Raw genomic sequence first — 21,949 nt, 5'->3', positions numbered from 1 at the left:
AGAAAGTCTATTACAGGATTTTTACTTTACTCCATGCTATGTATGCTTTTAATTAAATGAGAAGTGCACTAAACGAAAATCTCCATGAGAACCATCCAGATTAGTGCAGAGCATCTTTTTTTTGGGGGGGGGGGGGGGGCGGAGACAGAATTTTGCTCTTGTTGCCCAGGCTGGAGTGCAATGGTGCAATCTCAGCTCACCATGACCTTCATCTCCCGGGTTCAAGTGATTCTCCTGCCTCAGCCTTCCAAGTAGCTGGGATTACAGGCATGTACCACCACGCCCAGCTAATTTTTTTTTTTTTTGTATTTTTAGTAGAGACGGGGTTTCTCCATGTTGGTCAGGCTGGTCTTGAACTCCTGACCTCAGGTGATCCTCCCACCTCGGCCTCCCAAAGTGCTGGGATTACAGGCGTGAGCCACCACACCCGGCCAGTACAGAGCATCTTAAGGTTGGAAGGAATCTTAGAGACCATATTCCAGCCTCCCACTTGATGCTGAAATACGTTTGTGAATTCATGGCAGATGGTCTAACTACCACCTTTCCGATATGGACAGTTCTCATGCCCAGAAGCAAAACCTTCTTTATTATGCTTGTGCTCTCTTGACTGCCATGTATATAATCAGCATCTTTCCCATTAAATGAAGGGCCCAGACTCGAGCACAGGAGCACAACACCCCTTAAACTCACCAGGGGCTGCATTCACACCATTAGCAGGGAGATTACACTACACTTGTGTCATTTGTGACACTAGACAGGTCAGCTAGCACCATCAAGTACTTTTTTTTTATATGAACTGCTATTGTGCTAGGCCTCCCCAATCCTGTACTTGTGAGGTTCATTTCTTTGAACCCAAATACAGAAATTCCTGCTTATTCCTTTTGCAAATTTGATTATTCAGCCTCTTGGGAGAATTTAGATTCCAAGTTCTGTCAGTGAGTATATTAGCCATTCCTCTTTGGCTCTCTTAGCCATTCAAAAGTGTGATAAATATGCTTCCATATGACATATCTAATGAAGTATCAGGGCCAGGATGTCCTGAAAAATACCTTATTGAGGACACAGCATAAATACAGGAGCCTGCACTCCACTCACCAAAATCTACCATATGGTGATTCACATTTCATCCACCAAAATATCATGAAAAATGAGGTCACAGGCCTTGGTGACATCAAAACACTTTTAAAATCTATATCCGTTTCCATTCTACTTTTCTTACAACCCAACTGGGGCAAGGGGAAAGTTCTTGCTTCTCATTGACCATTTGCTAAGTATTTCTAATTCATCAGATCAAAAGTTGATTCTTGATGTTTTCTAGGAATTAATAAGCTAATTAATCTTGGCGAGGGCTCCAATTTGGTTCCCTTTGAACATCAATGTGGCTTCACTCATTAGTATTTGCCTATGATTGCCAGCAATGATATGAGATTGCTTCTGCCACACTGTGACTTAACTTACTCAGACGTGGAGACTCGAATTTTTTAAAAAAATACCTAACAGGCAATCTTTTATTATCTCTTTTCTTACTTCAAGCTTTGGTTCCACCTTAACAATGTTTTCCTGATGCTTTCCCAAGTGCAGATCATTGGCCTCAAAAAAAAAAAAAGAAAAAGGAAGCTAAAAGAGTTGCCTAATTTTGTGTCCTATATTCCTATTCCACCATCAACTCTGATCAGCCATTTTAACCCTTTTCCATCCATCTTCTTTCTCAGAACTGAAACTTAAGTTTTGGAGTTTTTTTTCTTTTCCAATTCTCAGTTCTTTGAGGCTTCCTGAATAATTTGTGCTACTTAAAAAAAATTTTGTTTATTTTTTGAGACAGGTCTCACTGTCACCCAGGCTGGAATGCAGTGGCATGATTATGGTTCACTGTGGCCTCTAGCACCTGGGCTCAAGCCATCGTCTCACCTCAGCCTCCCAAGTAGCTAGGAATACAGGCGTGTACCACAAGCCCAGTTAATTTTTAAAAATTTTTTATGGAGATGGGGTCTCACTATGTTGCCAGGGCTTGTCTTGAACTCCCAGGCTCAAGGAATTCTCCCACCTCAGCCTCCCAAAGTGCTGGGATTACAGGCGTAAGCCACTGCACCCCACCTATTTGTGCCATTCTGTTGTATTCATACAAGATCTTGAGTCCTACTTTCCAGTTTCCCAATTTTTAGAAATCTGACCTCATGGAGTTAACAAACTGCATTATCCTTTCAAGGGCCAATTACAAATTACTAAATGACTATGAAAAATTCTTATTTACAAAATATTTAGGTTGTGCTCCAATTAGGGAATCTACCCAGTTACCTGAAATGGCTGAAGGCAACTGCTTAGTTAAAACAATTAGCCTCTAGGAGACCAGGAGAATTGCCCTGAAGTTTGTCAATGGCCCATGTGAGGTCTGTCCTATACTTTTGCTTTTCAGATGGATGTACAGGATCTGAAATACACCGATTGTCCCTTAGGCTTCTAAAAGCATGTAGGCAGCTCCCACAGGGCCCGTTGGGGCTTAGTAAAATAATCGGAGCCCAGTAAATGAGAAAAGTAAACGCATGTGGACTGCCCTGGGCCAGGATGTTCTTAAAGCAAATGATGGGCATCTTGGCATCTTGCATGATGTTTTTCAATGCTGGAGCAATTGTTTTTCCATGTTCAGAAAGTCAGTGGAAACAATTTAAACAGATAGGTAGTCAGCACATAAATTTAGGAACCGATAAAGCATTGAGAGTCAACATGTATTAATAGTAAAAATTTCTCCAATATACTATGTTAGGCTCTGGGGATTCAAAAGTGGTATTAATTTTTCAGAAAGAATCCTATATACAAGGGTGCTTAAAAATTTTTTAAAAGCTAATGCATTGGTGGGTCACTATGAAGCAAATTAAAATGTAAACTCAACAAACCGGTTCTTCTAGTATTCATGTTACTTGTTTGTGGTTCTCATTGTAGTGACTAGCGATGTATCTCATGTCTAACAAATGATAAAGTAGCTGGAAAAATGAGTTCTATTATTGTGTATTCACACACCCATTAAGTGGAAAGTAAGCTCCAGATTTTGATTTATTAAGATCGTACAGCTTTGTAGCCAGCCTCTTCTGCTCAGAGCTTACCTCCACCGTGAAGCCACCTCTTCACCTGAAAGTCCAGTTGCCTTCATTTCTGGAGGCGTTGCAGAGCCCTATGGAAGTCAGTACCCTGGAGTAGAAAGTCGAAACAGGAGGCCTGTAGTGATACACGTGTAACTAGAGGCATCTTTGCTTCTCTGGTAGACCGTCCTCCGCTCCAGGTCCATTGCCACCATTTCCTTTAGGCCCCATTATGCTGAGTATGGTGGATTCTTTAAACAGGCCAGGCTGTCTGGCCTCAGTGTTTCCATATCACTGCAGACAAGCAAAGCCTCTTGATCCAAGTGACAAGACCATATTGACCCCCAGCTCTGCAGGGTCCAAGGCCACCCATGCTGGGAGGGGTATAGAGCTCCTTAGCCCCCAGCCCACTGCAGATGATGAGGAGGAAACCCAGCAAGAGAAAGGGCTTCCCACCAAAACCCAGCATGGGCTGTAGGAGAGGTCATTCCCCCTTCTCGCCTACCAGTGGACTTCCCATTTCACCCCCTTCCCTGCCAGGGGATTATGTTTCCATCCACAGAGCTTCTAAAGCCCCCCAGTGATGATCACTTCATGTCCCATGGAAGTCATATTCCACACTTTTTTGGAAGCAATGGTCCATGGAAAGGTCATCAGGTTTACAATCCCTGCTTCAGGAGATACCACCTCCAAACTGCATTCACACTAATTGTATTTTATTTTGTTTAGTGTTTGACCTGAGACTTAATTAGTGACACATTCTCTTCAAAAGTGGCACTTCCGAGAGTTAACGCCATCGGTCTCTTTACTGTCCTGGCCGTGGTGGATACAGTCTTGCCCTAGCTCTCATGATAAGCTGCATGCTTGCTTGGATCGGGCCGTGGGGGTGAAGTCAGCCTTGTGGCTGACTTCCAGGGAGTTCTGCTTCCATTGAGAATACTCAGGCTTCCCGGGAGCTCCGGTTTCTCTTTAACTTATCATCTTTCAGTTTTATCTGAGTGGCTGTCACTTCAGGTAACTCCAGCAGTGCCTTTCCCTGCCAGCCTCTTCTTGCCTGCCCTGAAGTGACCCTGCGATCCCCTCCCCATGTTCTCCTCCCCCTGGACTTCCTCCACAAGGTGAGTCCCCACTTGGTTCAGAGCCAAGGTGACAGATCTGTAGACATCATGGGAAATGGCTTGGCCTAGAGCACTGTGAAAAGGATTCTTCTTTGCCGGGCTGACAGCCAGACACCCACTCACTGCCTCCCTGAGACCTGGGCCTGTAACTCTTGCAACCCCAGACACGGAAGACCCCAAAGGAGCTTGGCTACCCTCAGTTGTATTCAGTCTCCAGAGCAGGACAGACCTGTGAATGGTGTCTCCCAAGCATGTTGGCCACCCAACTGCACTAAATGCCACATAGTGCCAGGCATATTTGAATTTCTCCCAAGACACTGAGTGCAAACTCTCCGTCAGTTCAGAGCAGACTTCCTAGTATGAGGTGGAGCTAATTCTTCCAATGACAAAGCCTGACAGAGGGTCCCAAACCTACCCTTTAAAAACATGCAGGCGAATAGTATCTTGACTTAAATCACGAGGAGAAACCATGTAAATATTTAGACATCTTTCTTTGTTCATCTTCCTTTGTTCTTCTCTCATGCTCCAGAACTGAGCAGGGTGAATATTGGAGGAGAGTATCTCACAATTTGTATTTTAATCTGGGCAATTTAGTAGAGTATTCACACGGTAATGACCTATGCCATCAGACCACCAAGCTCTGTCCTTTTTCTTTCCCTTTAGCTGGTTCTTCCCTGTCTTGAATCTTAGCACCCTAAACACATCTGACTTTCTTCTTCTTCTTTTGGCCATGGAATAAGGAACTTCAGCTTAGCTTTTTGTTTGTCTTCTCTTTCCCCATGAAGTTACATGAACCTCCTGCCTTCTTTGTCAATTTTTTTTCAGCCGAGAGCAGCTTGCCAAGTTGAGAACAAATCATTCCTTATGGTCCAGTTAACTTTGACTCGCTGGCTGAAAGGGGATTACATGACAAAGTCAGGATGATCAAATGATAGGATTGGCTCAAGGCAATAGAATGGTGAAGTCAAAGTGATCAAACACGGAGCTGACCTCTCTGAGTCTTAGCCAGAACCACTCGAGAGCCAGGGGGCTCAACTGGGGTCTTGGGGCAGGAAGCTCTGACCTCCAGTCATCCAATGTGGTCAGCATTCATTGAAATGGAACAGCCGATCCTGGCATAACAGTAATCTGTAGCTACCTTCTCTGTATAAGGGCATTTTAGTCTCCGTAAAACTGGACTCAAGAGTTCAGCTATGATTCTGATGTAGGGTTTACTATATTTGGAGAAAACATATGGAGTGCTGTTGTTTGTTTTGTTTGTTTTATTTGTCTGATCCACCAGAGGCCCTGTTTAGATTGTATCAAATTATGCTTTCCCAACACTTACTTTCTTCCTTCCTTTCCGTTGTTTGTGGCTTTACAGACAAAAACAAACAGCAAGCAGCAGGCGGGTGTTCTGTGTTAGGTCTTAGGGATGGTGCTGAGTAAAGTGGGTGCAGTTCACGTATCCTTTAGCTGGAGTCAGGGCCCCTGCTCACTCTGCACACCGCCCACTGGGCACTTGTAAGTCTGTTGCACTGACGTGTCTTGTTAGTAAATTCCTGAAGTCATGGACCATATCTGAAGCAGGTAGGATTCACTATGGCAGTGAGTCCCAGAAAGTGAAGGAACTGGGCCTAGAGGAAGGCAGTGATGCATCTCTAGGCTCAGGGCTGTGCTCTAAGGAGTCTGCCAGGCTCCGGGCTCCTTCCTATCACCACCATGCTCTTCCTTGGAGGTAGCTGTCATGGCCAATATGTGCTCTCTATACCCAGTCCATCTGCTCTCAGTTGCCACCCAAAATACCTAGCCCCACTGCCTGCCCGAAATAAAAGAAAAACTCCAAATCCTTTGCCAGTCTCAAGTGGTGAAGAGGGCTGAATCCATCATAGATTTGCCTGTGGCCTCTAAGCAGCCCTTTCACCAGTAGCCAGAAGGAGGCAGAAGGAGCACCAGGCCTGAGGAGGTGGGTGGCCTCCTCTCCCAGGCCTGAGTCAGTTGGTCCACACCCTTCTAATGGGTCAGTCCCAGGAAGGTCTGAATCCACCTGGGCACCTCCCACCTCCAACTCTGTGCTTGGCCCTCCAGCCCATGAAGGAGCAGGCACTGTGATTGGCATCCTGCCTTAGGGAATAATCTGAAAGTGTGAAAATGCAAAGGAAACAGTGAATATAGAGTCCACTTCCAGGAAGCTGCCCATTTAACTGGGAGAGAGGACCAAAGCACACCTTCCCAAGAAAACTGGACTTCAAAATACTTCATAACCAAAAATATGTAAGGAAGGAAAAAGGTTTTGTGGTTAACAGCAACCCCAAACCATGTGAAATGCCGAATGCTATTGCCCCTCGTGGAAAGGGCCAGTTTGCTGAGTCCTGCATAGAGCACCCTGTTGTGACTCTGTTTACCTACTTTTGCTTAAACTTGCTTGGCCATGACACCCTTTCTCCAAGCAGCATCTCTTTATATGAGCTCCAAAGACCCACTTTGGGAAATATTCTTCCAGATGGATCTTGGACCTTCCTCCTGCAAAGAGGTATCATAGGAACAAGAGGGAGTGAATGAAGGCACCCACTGCTATCTTTCTAATTTCCCCTCAGTTTAATCCTCAGCTGCTCTGGTTTGTAAATTTCTTAATGATAAAGAGGTATCTTGAGCTACCTGACTCTCAGCATATTTGGTTTCTTTGTCCCCACTTGCAATACCAAACCAGTGCATGGAGCCCGACCCATGCTGGCATTGGGTCCTCGGTTATGCCACTTTCTTCTCTTCTGCAGTCTTCCAGGAGACCTTGTCCTTGGAAGGATGCTTTCGCCAAGGGACCGACGTCTCCTCTGCTCTCCTTGGCCCATTGCGCTGTTCGCGCTTCTCTTTCTGCATCTCATTCCTACCTCTGTGTGTTGTTCTGGTTCCCAGGGTGACGGACTGCTGTTTATCCCCTCAGTAAACTCCGCTTCTCCCTGTTGGTGCCGTGGCAACCTGAGCTGCTTGCTCTGCAAATCACAGCCCATTTAACTGAGCCCTTGTATTAGTTTAAAATAGTTCTTGGAGGGTTGTACTTTTTTTCATGATAATAATAATTTTCTTAAAATCACCTGCTTTGCTTTTTTTTTGGTAAAAAGTATTGCTTTCCTCTGCCTCGTAGCTTCTCAAAGGGCAGAAAGAGAACAACTCCAAATGTGGGCTACATTCCAAGGGAATTGTGTACCACTTGGTGCTGAAGTACTGAGTTCCCATACAGGGTTTGCCTTCATCCTGTGCTGAAATCCGTGAACCTGTTGGGGTTAGGATCAAAGAAGGGGTTCCCACTGAAGGTGCAGAGAGAGTGTTTCCTCTTCACATGCGTTCTGCTAAAGGTGAAGTCAGTATAGGTACGCACTGGGCATTCACACCAGGCAGGAGGAAGATTAGGTAGCTGCATTTACTGGATCGTGTATAGCATTTGGGATTTGTGTGTTTCCCAGGGTGGAGATCTGCTTCACTGCAGAGACTGGGGAAGGTAAAGTTGGAGGCCAGCAACAAGCCCTGCCCAGCCAGAACACTGAAGGCATCTCAGTGAGGGTCTTTGGGTTTTGTTGTTTGTGTTGAGGTCCCTCCTAAATGACGCAGCACTTTCCTTGAAAGGTGGGAAATTGTTGCCATGATGAGAAGCAGAGAACTTGAAAAGTGAATCCATGCGTGCTGATGGGATGAGAGGGCCCGTTTTTCTGAGCCTGGGACGGGGCCTGCATTCAGGGTGGTTTGGACACCCTCACTCCTTTCCCATGCTCTCCTGTGAGGCTGCTTGCGACCTAGTCACCTTCTCTGTCAAGTCCTTCCCCTGCACAACTTCTGGGGTGATCTATTAAACCCACCATCCCAGATTCTTCAGTGCTGTTCTGCCGACCCATTGCTGCGTAACAAACCACTCCAAAACGTGGTAGCTGAAAATAACAGTTTATGATGGTCTCTTAAATCTCATGCTTCTGTGGGATGCCTGGACCCAGCTTAGGGGGTTTTGCCTGGGTCTCTCAGGTGGTCTCATTGAGAGGTTGGCTGGACCTATAGCCATCTGAAGACTTGATGGCCCAGATGTCCATGACGGCTCACGCACGTGCCTGGCCTCTGACAGCTGCTGTCAGCTCAGCTGGAGCTGCGGGCGGGAGCAACTGCATGTGACCTCTCTACACAGCCTAGGCTTCTCGCAGCATGCTGGTTGGCTTCCAAGAGAGAGCTTCTAAGAACTCAGGCAGAAGTTCCAGGATCACTTCTACCACATTCTGTGGGTTAGGCAAGTTACTGGTGCCTGCTCAGATTCAAGGGTTAGAGACTGGAGGGTCACACTCAAGAGAGCATGTGGGATAGAAAGATGGCTGAATCCATCTTTGGAAGATGCTGTCTGCTTCCCATCACCTACCTCCAGCTGAAAGCTTCAGCATCTAAGCAAAGCTGCAGGGGCCTTTGAGGACCAAAGGAGGCAAACCAAATATGTCTCCGTCCGAAATGAAAATAGCTTTGTTGAGTTCCAATGGGGGAAAAAATGTAGAGACTTAACATTTAGATTTCAAAGTTGTTGCGTAGAAAAATGTCAAGGAGAAGTTTGGTGCTGCTTTTCAGCTCCTGAAATCCTGTCTTCTTGGCTTCTCTGAGAAGTTTACGAAGCTTAGACAGCTTGGTAATTTTCATCCTTTCCATGTGCTTGATGTGTTTAGAGAAAACAGTGTGCGCTCACATGCATGGCCTCATTTCATGTTGTCATCATACTTGCACAGATGGGGAAACTGAGGCTCAGAGAGGCCTCCTGCTTTCTCAACTTATTGGCAGAGCTGGGGCTGACATTGCTCCATCTGCACAGGGCCCTGTTTGTGTGTCTGACCTGACGCCTCCCTGCCGTTCCTCTCTTCCTCTAGAAATACGAAGTAGGCTCTTTCATGCCTTCCTGCCTCTGCTCACGCTGTTCCTCCTCTCGGAAACCCTGTCCCTAAACACACACCTTCTTCCACTCCTGAATCACGCTCAGCCTTCAGGGCACAGCCTAGGAGGCCAGCTTGGGCAGGGGTCTCCTAACTGCACCCTCTCTGCAACAGCAACTGCGTCCCCTTTTTTCCTCTTCCTACAGTGAAGTATTTCATGCTTGTCTCTCCCCTAGTCTGTAAACCCTCAGGGTCTTATCTCCTGCTGTAAATGTGAATTATTATCAGATGTTAACTCATCCTTGAGAAACCGTTTCTGTTCCTCACCCCTTACCTACAACCTGTAATTCTAATATTCTGGCAGAATTCAAGCTGCCTGCTACTCTGGCAGCAAAAGTCTTCTACAAAAATAGATCACCCATCAACCACCACTAAAACTGAGCCAGGGATTTGATAACGAGTTCAAAAGTAGAAATTATTTTGTGTTAATGAGAAACCATATTGCAAAGACTTGGGAGGAGTGTAAAGATGGAACATATCAGCTGTTAGATTTATACCAGATCTGTTTCCAGCATTAATGTAGAGAATTCATCATAATACTAGTTACCATAAATAATTTTTAACTGCATATGTATTGGGTAGATGCATATTTAAAGTAAAAACATGAAGAAGGAGATGCTGTTTTCGTCACTTTATTTTTTGGATCTGCACCCACCTGCTCCGGGTGAGAACTTGTTCTAATGGCGTGTCTGGATCAGGGCCAGCAATGAAAAGGTTAGACCCTGGGCTTGGCACCAGCTCATGCAGCAGAGACATTAATTGTCATGTCCAGTCAGATTATGCTTTTTCCTTCCATTCTGAATGTTACGTCTTCTCTGACATTGTATGTCCACACCTTCATTCTCCCATGTGAACAGAGCCTCCCACAAATAAAGTTGACAGTAAGAACTGACTGGATTAAACAGAAGTTAAACAGGTTTCTTTTTAAGGCACCAGGAACTATAGAAGACCTACAGAAACAGGAATGCTGCCATCCTTATGCCTTGACCTTGAGAATCAACTTGGGTTTCTTTCTGATTGTTACTAGAATGCTTCCTGAATGCACAAACGTGGTGTACTTTTATTGCATGGCACCTCAGAGCATCTTAAAGCAAAAGTTTTAATTCATTAAAACACCTTGTGTGTCTTCAATTGGGAGGAGAAAGCAACATGACCCAAACAGATTTAACCACAAACCCCCGCCCTTTGCTTTCCCCTCACAAAACACTTTCCTAGAGTGATGCTGGAGTCTGTCTGTAACTTCACAGTGAGATGACTTGTATGACAAACATAATATGTACAAGGTCCACACAGCAATGGGGCTCAGTACCTGGAGCTTTGGAGGCAAATACACTTGAGTTTGAGTTCATTTCTTAGTATGCAACTTACTCGCTCAGTGATTTGGGACAATCTTTAAAAATCTCTCTGAGACCTGATTTTCTCATTGGTCAGAAGAGATGACGATGTGTATCTCATAGAGCTGTGATTATTAATAAAGAAATATGTGTAAAGAGCCTTGCATATAATCCTGGTTACAGTTTCTTCAGTGACTGCAGAGGTAGTAGTCAGATTAAATATATTAGTGAGTCAGACAGAGAAATTAGATGTCAGCCTGTTCTTTATGAAGCTTGCTCCTTTTCGCCATGCGTTTCCTCTTTTTAATAAAATTGGTGATTACATTTGAATCAAGTTTTTTAATATAAAACTCATTAAAGGAAGAATGTGTCTCATTATCTTTGTCTGGATCTGACCATGAGTAGTTAATAAATGTTTATTACATTTAGTGGAAAGTTTTTAATATTAAAATTAATGTGATGTCTATATCTAATGCAACAGACTGTTCTGTCAGTTATTAAATGATAAAGAATTTTAGTGCATTTTTTGGAAAAAAAAAGTTGGCATATAGTTGACTTTCATTATGTGTGAGAGTTATTCTCTAGAAATTCACTGCAAACACTAAACCATTGCTCTTAAAAGAAACCCAGGGTTACCTTCTTGTGAGTCTCTGGTCAAATCATTTTTGTCATTTTTGCACAACCTTGTTTTATGTGTGTTTCTGTTTAAAGACATCTTATTATATATATATGTGATTCATTAACATTGAACTCACGGCTAACAGCACATCACGCATGCCTGAATGAAGCTTATCTAACACATGTAGTCTCTCCCTGAATCATATCACAGCTTTGTTGTGCTTAGAAACACTAGACAGCACAACAGTACTATACTTGGGGGTCATTGTATACAGTGAAATTACCAATAAAAAACGTGACACTAAATGGGCTGCGGAGAGCACACTCGATTACGGTGTGAGAGCCGAAGCAAGAAGGCAGCTGTTTGACTTCAGCTAGGAACGTGTGCAGCAGCCTCTCCAGTTTTCCACGATCCTCTCCAATTTTCCACAATCCGTGCATGTCCACAAGTGACTGTGAAAGTGCCAGAAATATTGACTTGGAGGTTACAAATAAATTTTATGCCTGCTGCAGTGACTCATGCCTGTAATTCCCTCACTTTGGGTGGCTGACGTGGGAGGACTGCTTTGAGCCCAAGAGTTCGAGACCAGCCTAGGCAACAGAGCGAGACTCCATCTCTGGAAAAAAAAAAAGAAAAGAAAATTAGCCAGGTGTGGTGATATGCTCCTGTAGTTCCAGCTGCTCAGGAGGCTGAGGAGGGAGGATTGCTTGAGCTCGGGAGGTCAAGGCTGCAGTGAGCTGTGATTGCACCACCACACTCCAGCCTACGCAGCAGAGTGAGACCCTGTCTCAACAAAAGAAAAAAAAAATTACTAAGTAGGTGAATTCACAAGTACAAAATCCATGAATAATAAGGATCACTTGTACTGCTTTATCAAAATAAAATGTCATAGCATGCAAAGAATTTCTGTTTTCCAGTAAAGAGCTACCTTCCCCCATCCATTGAACAGCCCTAGCTGTATTAATGGCAATTAATTAATAATGCAGCCATCCGTATCGTTGTTAATTACTGACTGGCCTCAGTGCATGGGTGTGAGGATGGGGCAGAAGGGACAAGCGCCCCCAGCATGGTTGCGGCAGTGGCCTTGCTGCTTTGTGTGTGGCCGCTTTGCTCCCTGGTCTGTCTGAGCTTGCCCTTGAAGCTGAATCACAGTATTCCTCTGGGGGGCACACGATTTAGGAATTCTCACCAGAAGAGTAAACACAAGCTGTTTTTTTAAGTTGTTGTTGTCTTTGGGGAGGCAGAGGATGGGTGAAGAGGAAGTGTCCCCCAAAAGGAGTCCCGATCCAGGGTGGAAAGCGGGTCCAGGCCCAGCTGCCTAGGAAGGAAGGGATCGGAGCAGCAATTCACCAACAGTCCAACTCGAATTAGACCTCACAAAGCAAACTACTCTGATTAGGGAAGAGTTGCTCCTCCAGGAGTCTGTCCTCACAGTTTGCTGGCTGCCTGAGGAGACTGTGCTATGGAAATGCCTAACAGGCTTACCCAGCATACACAAAGGCCCCCAGGTGGGCCTGGCTGCTGGCACTTTGGCTCAGCTTGTGACTCTGAGCTCCCAAGGCCAGCCTGCCTGAGCAGTTATAAGTGGCAACGCACCCTCTGGGTAGGGACAGGCAGCAAAAGGAGGAAGGGAGTGAGGATTTAGCAATAGTTGTACACATCGTTAGCACAGTACAGCCCTTTCGTGGGCTTTTTTTTTTTTTTTTGGTCCTATGACAGCTCTTTTCTCTCTGGCAGTCATGAGAGGTAGGTACTTGGGGGGATAATACTGCATCACTGTGAGACTGAGGCAACAGTGTGCTGATGAAAATAACTCCAGTTGTCACAGATTAATAATAGCTAACAGTTACTGAAGACTCCTTATGGTCAGGTGCTGTCCTAAACACTTCATGTGCTCATTTCATCCTACTCCCTCCAAGACAGGCACTTATTATGCCCACTCTACAGATAAGAAAACTGAGGCCTAGAGTGGCTAAGTCCTAAATAAACCTTGGGTTACACAGCTGGCTCCTAGCCGCTACACAAGTCTGTTGAACTATAATGCAGAACCCTTTGTCTAACTCCTCGGGTTCTCAGGGTTATAGATTCAGGCGTCAGCTGCAGCATATGTGCGTTGTGCATGGACTACATGAAGTAGGTCTGTACCCAGGGCCTTGGGAGATGTGAAGATGAGCCTGGCAGCCCTTTGTCCCCCAGGCATTGGCAGTCTGGGAGGGTGGGAAAGGCAAGAATGGGCAGAAAACAGCAGGTGCCCCTGAGGGGTACGGGGGACTCTTTCGACTCAGGGATATGGCAGATTGGAGGAAAGGGAATAGATTGTTAGGGGTGTCAGGGAAGATAGGGAACGGTATCTTAAAAGAGGTGACATTGCAGTAGGTCTAGAACAAGTTTCTCAAGCTCATTCTAGACCCTCATTTTACTCTCTGCAGTCAGGGTTAGCCAGTACCCCAGCATCCACACAGAGCCTTCCTACCCACCAGCTCTTATTCCCTCCTCACCAGCCAGCACTTTTCGTGTGGGGACCCTGCAGTGTGAGTGAGGGATCCATTGTCAGGTGACAGAGTGCATTCCCCAGGTTTCGCTGTAAACGAAGGCGTCACAGTTCACCCGGGCATGAGCACACATGACATTCAGCATCTGCCTTCATCCTGCCATCAGGGCTAACCTGCCTTTACTTACCATCTTCCCATAAATAAAATGGAGAAACTTCCAATATAGAACATTTGGAGGTGACAACGCACATGGAAGAGTCTTTGTATCTAGGCTTGCATTGAAATTCTTTGTGACTCTCCTGCCAGAAGTATTTTCTTTTTTCTTTTTTTTTTTTCCCCGAGACGGAGTCTTGCTCTGTTACCCAGGCTGGAGTGCAGTGGCACGATCTCGGCTCACTACAAGCTCCACCTCCCAGGTTCAAGCAATTCTCCTGCCTCAGCCTCCTGAGTAGCTGAGATTACAGGCACGCACCACCACACCTGGCTAATTTTTGTATTTTTAATAGAGACGGGGTTTCACCATGTTGGCCAAGCTGGTCTCGAACTCTTGACCTCATGATCCACCCGCCTCGGCCTCCCAAAGTCTTTCTCTCTCTGTCTCTCTGTCTGTCTGTCTGTCTCTCTCTCTCTCTCTCTCTCTGTCTCTCTCTCTCTCTCTCTCTTTCTCTGCTTTTTGGTTTTGAATTTTAAAGCACCACGATTGAAACTACTGAGTCTGCCTTGAGTTGTAAGTCTCTGAGACAAGTTGCTATGGCCATGTGTGAGGTATGAATGGGCCCAGCCTCTGGAACTATCAGCTGCTTGTTGGTTGGCTGGCCTGGGCTTGGCCTCCCTATCCTGGGTCGTTTTGAATCTGCCTGGTGGGGACACAATAACATCTTTGTAAGGAGGGGCCCGGACTCTAAAGGAAGCAGCTGACTGTCTTTTGAATTCAGGCTGGTTTCCCTCTTCTCTCCATATGCCCCATCTCTGCCACCCTCCACCCCACAATAAAGAAAGGTTTTTACTCCTCAGAGAAATTGTATTTTGGTTGTAATAAAGTCATTACATAGAGCCCATAACTGTTTAAGGTAGCAAGTTTACAGGCAGTCGGTGCTGGCATTTCAGTGTGATTTATTCTTCAGCTTCTCAGCTATCCTGCTGCAGGGGGAAAGCGGGTATTAACAACCTGTCATGCAAAAAATTTGACACGGCTATAAAGGTAATCCTCTCTGCATTTCTTCTTCACTGGCCTCCTACTGCTAAAGTAAATGAGTAATGTTTTAAAGTATCCATTCTTTAACATCAAAATATTATCCTAAATTTGCTTTTCTTTCTGGCTTTTGTCTTCATGTGAGGATAGAGCCAGCTAAAAATACCTGTGGTAATTCTTTACATAGCAGTTCTCCAGCAGGTACCAAGAAACATACAGATCCTGCGATGCGTGGATCGACCCTTCCTCGGGCACTAGGGAAGAACGAAGGGCACCAGCATGGGTCCAAGAGGGTCTTTCTGTTGTGTTCCACTGACTATCAGGGGGGCCTGTGTACCTCTCACTGTCTCACCCACTTACTGCCTACCCCTTATTATTTTGAGTCAAGTTGTGTTATTATAGTCTTTAATATATGGGAAAGGGAATCTGGTTATTTGCTGTGGCGTTTAGGGTACTTTCCTCTGCAAGAAGTAGAAAACCCATCAAACTGACTTGAGCCATAAAAGGAATTTATTGGCTTATGTCACTGAAACATCACAGGCAGATGGTTTCAGGCCAGGGCTGATCCAGCAACTCCATGGTGTCACTGCAGACCTGGTTTCTTTCCTTTTTCTGGCTCTGCCTCTGCAGTGGTTGTCTTCAAACTAAGAGTGGCCCTCCTCGTCGTCCCAAGATAGTTGGCAGCGGCTTTGGGGGGTTCTAGCACACTCAAAAGAGAAAAGAGTCTCAGAAAGCCTGTGTCTCTGCATCCTCTGAAGGGTCTTACCTGGCATTGTGGTCAGGAGAATGGAGTGAACTGATTGGCTCAGCCTAGGTCACATGATCCATATTTACAGTTGGGAGTGGAATTGGCTTCCCCAGAACCACAAACATCCCTGGGTAGAAATACCTTGAGAAGGGAGGAGAGGGGAGATAATGCTGGAGAAGTGACCAACAAATATTTGGTACATATGACTTATCAGTCGCTTAATTGTGAACAAAATAATAGACCTTTTTCTGTTTTGTGTATTTAAATTGGTTAATATTGGTGCTAGAAATATGTTGTTGAAGGCAGGACTTCATATATATATATATATATATATTTTTTTTTTTTTTTTTTTTTTTTTTTTTACCGATTCCCTGGTCTCAATCCCTTGTTTTTCAGGCTCAGAGACTAGACGTGCAGGAAAAGAGTTTGCTGGAAGTGAGGTCAGATCACAGAGCTCCTTGCTGCTGTCCCAGGACCTGAAGTGGGAGGGAAGGAGGAGAGGACAGAAATGGAGACATGATCACTCTTTCAATAAAATATACTTTAAAAGTATATTCCTTGCAGGATTGTTTATAAAGAAACAGGCTTAGTGTAACTGAATGATGATAAGAAACATCCCTACCTAATTTGTTACTTTCCACAATTGGAACTTTCCTATTCACAGTTCTCTTGTCCCCCTCTGCACCATGCCACGTCCTCACTCAAATCCTGTTTTTTTTTATGAACGATAAAGAATCCTCCATCTTCTCTTTTCAGTGGACAGTTTGCGGTTGTGAAGAAATGCCGTGAGAAAAGCACCGGCCTCCAGTATGCCGCCAAATTCATCAAGAAAAGGAGGACTAAGTCCAGCCGGCGGGGTGTGAGCCGCGAGGACATCGAGCGGGAGGTCAGCATCCTGAAGGAGATCCAGCACCCCAATGTCATCACCCTGCACGAGGTCTATGAGAACAAGACGGACGTCATTCTGATCTTGGAACTGTGAGTGCTGCCTGGGCCAGGCTGGGGAGAGGGTATGGTGGGCATCAGCTGGCAGCTTCGTTCCAGCTGGACCACGCCACAGTGAGCCCAAGAGAGGGATCAGGAATTGGTTCTGCTGTATGAGGTGTGTGAGAACAATGCCTTGCTGCCTGACCTGAAACCCAGCTGCAGGGATCTAGAACAAACTCTAAAGAGCAGCTCCCATCACTGTGGTTTCACCCAGTTTGCGAGAGCGTCTCCCAGTCTTGCGGTTCACCACTTTCTGGGGTTCATCTTTGTCATGAGCACATCTATTTTCTGAGTTTCCTGTTAAGCTTCAAACATATGTCCTTCTCCCCTCTCACTCTATTCCTGTCCTCTCTCTGTTTTTCTGCCTTTCTTCCTCTGTTATCTTTATCTCTTCCCCCATCTCTTCCCCCTCCATCTTAAATGCATGAACCCCATTTTTAACTGTTAATTCCATCAACACTAATTATAAGAATGGGTAAAATTGAGCCAGAATCGCTCAAAAAGGGCTTGTTTTTAAAGCAAGTTGCTGATTTTCTCAGGCAAGCCATGCCCATCGGATGTTATTATGGGAAACTGATTGCAGCGGGTTATTCTGTGGCATTTCTCATCTCCCTCTCCCACCCCTCCGGTCCCCAGCTTCCTGCCTGCTGTGCTGAGTGGGGCCCCACTCCCTGTGGCTGAGTCCAGCAGCACATGCTGGCGAGAGAGGACAGGAAGCCAGCTTGGGGCGCACATCTGCTCTGTCTCCGGGCTTTTGGGATGGAGGCGAGATGTGAGTGCCTTGAGGGAGGAGGGATGGATGGAACCAAAGAAGATTTGAAGGCAAACCAATCCTCAGTGGCTCGTAGTGATGACAGGCTCCATCCATTGAATTCAGCCTCTTGAATTCAGATTTGCCCTGTTGCCCATCCAACAGTCCCCTTCTTTGCGATCCAATGGCCTCCTTCTTTGCAGATACCTTAGGCGTAAGAAGAGATTTTCAAGACCAGAGGAGAAGGTTGGCAGAGCTGCCAGGCCAGCTCCCAGGCGCCACCTTGCAGGTACCTCGACTTTGCAATCCCAGGTGCCTGCGGTCCCCACGGCATCTTGTCTCATCACTGAGATTTGGGCACATTTCTTTATGGGTCTCAGCTACAAATTTCTTAACCATAAAATGGGGTTAATAATATCTCAGATGGTTTATGGGAAGATAAATGAGATAAGAATTTTTAAATACCTAACACTGTGCTGGTTTGTAGATGAGATTAATAGGCTCCCTCCCTCCCTTCCTCTCTCTCTGTCTCCCTTCCTTCCTCTCTCTCTCTCTCCCTCCCTCTCTCCTTTCTTCCTTCGTTCCTTCCTTCCTCCTTCTGTCTCTCCTTCCTTCCTTCCTTCCTCCCTCCCTCCCTCTCTCGCTCCCTCCATCTCCCCTTCCTTCCTTCCTTCTTTCCTTCCTTCCTTCCTTCCTTCCTTCCTTCCTTCCTTCCTCCCTTCCTTCCTCTCTCTCTCTCCCTCTCTCCTTTCTTCCTTCATTCCTTCCTTCCTCCTTCTGTCTCTCCTTCCTTCCTTCCTGCCTGCCTGCCTGCCTTCCTTCCTCCCTCCCTCCCTCTCTCGCTCCCTCCATCTCCCCTTCCTTCCTTCTTTCCTTCCTTCCTTCCTTCCTTCCTTCCTTCCTTCCTCCCTCCCTTCCTCCCTCTCTCTCCCTCCCTCCCTCTCTCCTTCCTTCCTTCCTCCCTCTCTCTCTCCCTCCCTCCCTCTCCTTCCTTCCTTCCTTCCTTCCTTCCTTCCTTCCTTCCTTCCTCCCTCACTCCCTTCCTCCCTTCCTCCCTTCCTCCCTTCCTTTTCTCTTTCCCTGCCTTCCTCTCTCCTTACTTCCTCCCTTCCTCCCCCCTTCCAAATCAGCAGTTCTCAATCTTGGCACAAGTGACATTTTGGGCTGAATCACTCTTCCTTCAGGCTGTCCTAAACATTGTAGAATGTTTAGCAGCATCTCTGGCTTCTACCTACTGGATTCCAGTAGCACTCTTCCCCCGTGTTGTGACAACTAAAAATATATCCAGACATTGCCACATGTACCCTGGGGGCAAAATCTCCTGCTCCCCCCGTATCCTCCCACCCTCGCAACTGAGAACTCTTGCTTTAAAGGAAGAACAGAGCTTTAAGGGGCCAGGAGATTAAGGACTTGCTTAGGGTACGACAGAGAAAAAGGAACAAATCATGGTGTAATCCTCACTGTGGCTTTATGTGGCTCCTGGGAGGCAACAGCCTAGAGTGAAGATGGGGGCTGGGGAACCAGACAGAACTGGGTTCAAAATCCAGGGCAAATCCTTTCTTGTCTTTAAGCCTACATTTCCTGCCTTAAGACAGTGAATACAAAGTGCCTGGAAAAAGAAACATAACAAATCACAACTATTCTGCCTTTTCAAATAATTCCCAGGTTGTGCCCAGTGACTCAAGCATGCCACTTATTCTCATTTCATACTAAAATATTTGAGTGATGCCTATGAGTCACTGCCCCTCTTGTGCCTTTCTACGTGTACATATTGTGCATTCAGCTTCTATTGTCTGACCCCAATTCATAGATAGTTCCCATTAGGTGCATTTACTCTGTGCCTAAATTGGGTGGCATGTAATTATTTTTTTACCATTTGATTATGTAAAAATTTTATTTATAATACAGCAAATATAGTGTTGGAGTAGGGTTGTGTTATTCTATGAAAGTTAACACATGTAAATCATGTAACCAGCACTCTAATTGGGACTCAGAACAGTTCCCATACCCCTAAATACTCTAGTACCCCTTGTATTAATACTACTCCTTCACGCCTGCCCTCTACCACCTAACCCCTGGCAAGCCCTGAGCTGGTCTTCATCACTGTTTGTATTAGTCCATTCTCACACTGCTATAAAGGCAGACCTGAGACTGGGTAATTTATGAAGAAAAGAGATTTAATTGACTCATGGTTCTGCAGGCTGTACAGGAAGCATGGCTGGGGAGGCCTCAGGAAACTTACAATGATGGCAGAAGGTAAAGGGGAAGCAAGAGCCATCCTCACATGGCTGGCAGGAGGAAGAGAGAGAGAAGGGGGAAGTGCTACACACTTCAGACAACCAGATCTCCTGAGAACTCTATCAGGAGATCAGCAAGGGGGAAGTTCACCCCCATGATTCATTCACCTCCCACCAGGTCCCTCTTCCAACATTGGGAATTATAATCCGACATGAGATTTGGATGGAGGCACAGAGCCAAACCATATCACTACTGTTTTTTCATTTTGAAAATGTCCAGTGAATAGAATCATACAGTATACAAGTGTTTGAAACTAGCTTCTTTCACTCAGCATAATGCATTGGAGATTTGTGCATGAAGAGTGAGTCCATTTTTTTTACTGAGTAGGATTTCATTGTATGGATTTTTTATAATCCATTCACCCATTTGGGTTGTTTCTGGTATTTGATAATTATGAGTAAAACTGCTACAAACATTCGCATACAGACTTGTGTGTGGGCATAGCTTTTTATTTCTCTTCAGCAAATACCTAGAGATCTTGGGATTGCTGGATCATGTAGTAAATGTATGTTCAACTTTATGAGAAACTGCCAAGCTGTCTTTTAAAGTGAGCATACCGTTTTACAGTCGCTGCAGCAATGGGTGAGAATTCCAATTGCTCTACCAGTGGGGCTCTGTACTGTTTTTCAATTGTAGGCTTTCTAATAGTTGCATCTTGGCATACAGCTTTACATTGTTAACTGCTTGATGACCCTAAATGAAAGCTGAGCCATCTCACTAGGAACAGCTTTTAGATGGAGTGAGCGGGAGGGCCCTTAGGAGCTGGCCACTTCCTTCACAGGGCTAGACAGGTCCCTGGTTATTTGCTCTTCATAAATTCTAGTGTCCCGTGGGAGCTGACTGTTTTTGCCTCTTCACCACCCAGGCATCTGAGGGGTTGTGATGGTTGCCTTCATGTGTCAACTTGACTGGACCATGAGGAGCCCAGATATTTGGTCAGACATTATTCTCGGCATGCCTGTGAGGATGTTTTTGGGGTGAGATTAGATTAGATTTTGAATTGGTAGACTGAATAAAGCAGAACACACTCGCAAATGTGGGTGGCTCCATCAATCAGCAGGAGGCCTGAATAGAACAAAAAGGCTGACCCTAAGTAAGAGACCATTTTTCTTGCCTAACGTGGCTTTGAACTGGGACACCAGCTTTTCCTTGCCTTTGGACTTAAACTGAAGCATCAGCTCTTCCTGCATCTTGAGCCTGCTGGCTTGGGCTGGAACTACACCATCAGCTCTACTGAGTTGCCAGCTTGCCGACTCACCTTGCAGATTTGGGGACCTGCTAGCTTCCATAATAATGTGAGCAAATTCCTATATATGCATATGATGCGTAGGATGCATATGCACAGTACAATGCGTGTTTCTCTGGAGAACCCTGATAATACAGTGGCACTAAGTACCTAAGAACAGAAAGTGCACCCTTACTATTATCTTGGAAGTCTGTCCCATTTTTTATATATTTACATTACCTTAAAGAGGTGTGTTACAATTTTTTTTCTTCTTGCTATACTTGTTTTGGAGGTTATGTTTTTTTCGCTCTGTCGCCCAGGCTGGAGTGCAGTGGCGCCATCTTGGCTCACTGCAAGCTCCGCCTCCCGGGTTCACGCCATTCTCCTGCCTCAGCCTCTCCCAGTAGCTGGGACTACAGGCACCCGCCACCACGCCCGGCTAATTTTTTTGTATTTTTAGTAGAGACGGGGTTTCACCGTGGTCTCGATCTCCTGACCTCGTGATCCGCCCGCCTCGGCGTCCCAAAGTGCTGGGATTACAAGCGTGAGCCACCGCGCCCGGCGGAGGTTATGTTTTATAATTTTTAATAGACTATTGAAAATATTAAATCTGTCCAGGAGAAACAGTCATCTTTGCCTTTGAGAAAATTATCATCCTAAATTCTAATGTCTTTAACAGAAGCTTTAGTCATCAGTGACAGATTCTATTTCCACTTTTCTTTCTTAAGAATGCTGAAGTACAGTGGTGGTTAAGGAGAGAATCAAAATGAAGAACTTGTCAGAATATAACCCCATGAGGTAATAGTGGCTGTTTGTCTGAATCTTCTGGCTCAGTAATTTTTGAGTGGATATAGTTTTTGGATTTACTGCTTTGACATGAACTCCAAGGCAAGTCGAACTTCCTCTGAGGGTTACTGATGAAACGGGTCCCCTTGTTGAAGCCTTGTACTTGTCTCTACCTTATATATGTGAGTTCTCTCCTCTAGACTCCAGGCCCATCCTTCCCACTGAAATAAACATCCCAAACTACCCCTTCACTTGGTATTTCATGAACCACTGCCACTGACCCAAAAAGGTATCTTTTCTGTCCTTTGTACAGAAACTATTTGGGATCTGCATTAATGGTGCAGTTGTCAAATCCCAGTCCAGGATCTGCCCTTTACCATTTTTGCAAGCCTGAAAG

At 45.5% G+C, this 21,949-nt stretch overlaps 1 protein-coding gene across 5 annotated transcripts in view; it reads left to right on the top strand.

Annotated features, from left to right (window-relative positions):
- The window catches only part of DAPK1 (death associated protein kinase 1), a 210,851-nt gene that overhangs the window by 92,533 nt on the left and 96,369 nt on the right, over positions 1-21,949 (top strand). For all 5 annotated transcript variants that reach the window (XM_003279033.3, XM_003279032.4, XM_030809146.1 and 2 more), the window contains exon 3: positions 16,262-16,483. In XM_003279033.3, the coding sequence (XP_003279081.2) occupies positions 16,262-16,483 (222 nt within the window). The remainder of the gene's footprint in view (positions 1-16,261; positions 16,484-21,949) is intronic.

The sequence above is a fragment of the Nomascus leucogenys genome, chromosome 1a, assembly GCF_006542625.1.
Source record: "Nomascus leucogenys isolate Asia chromosome 1a, Asia_NLE_v1, whole genome shotgun sequence".
NCBI classification, from domain to species: Eukaryota; Metazoa; Chordata; class Mammalia; order Primates; family Hylobatidae; genus Nomascus; species Nomascus leucogenys.
Note: the sequence above shows the minus strand (reverse complement) of the source record. Positions and strands in the feature narration are given on the sequence as shown.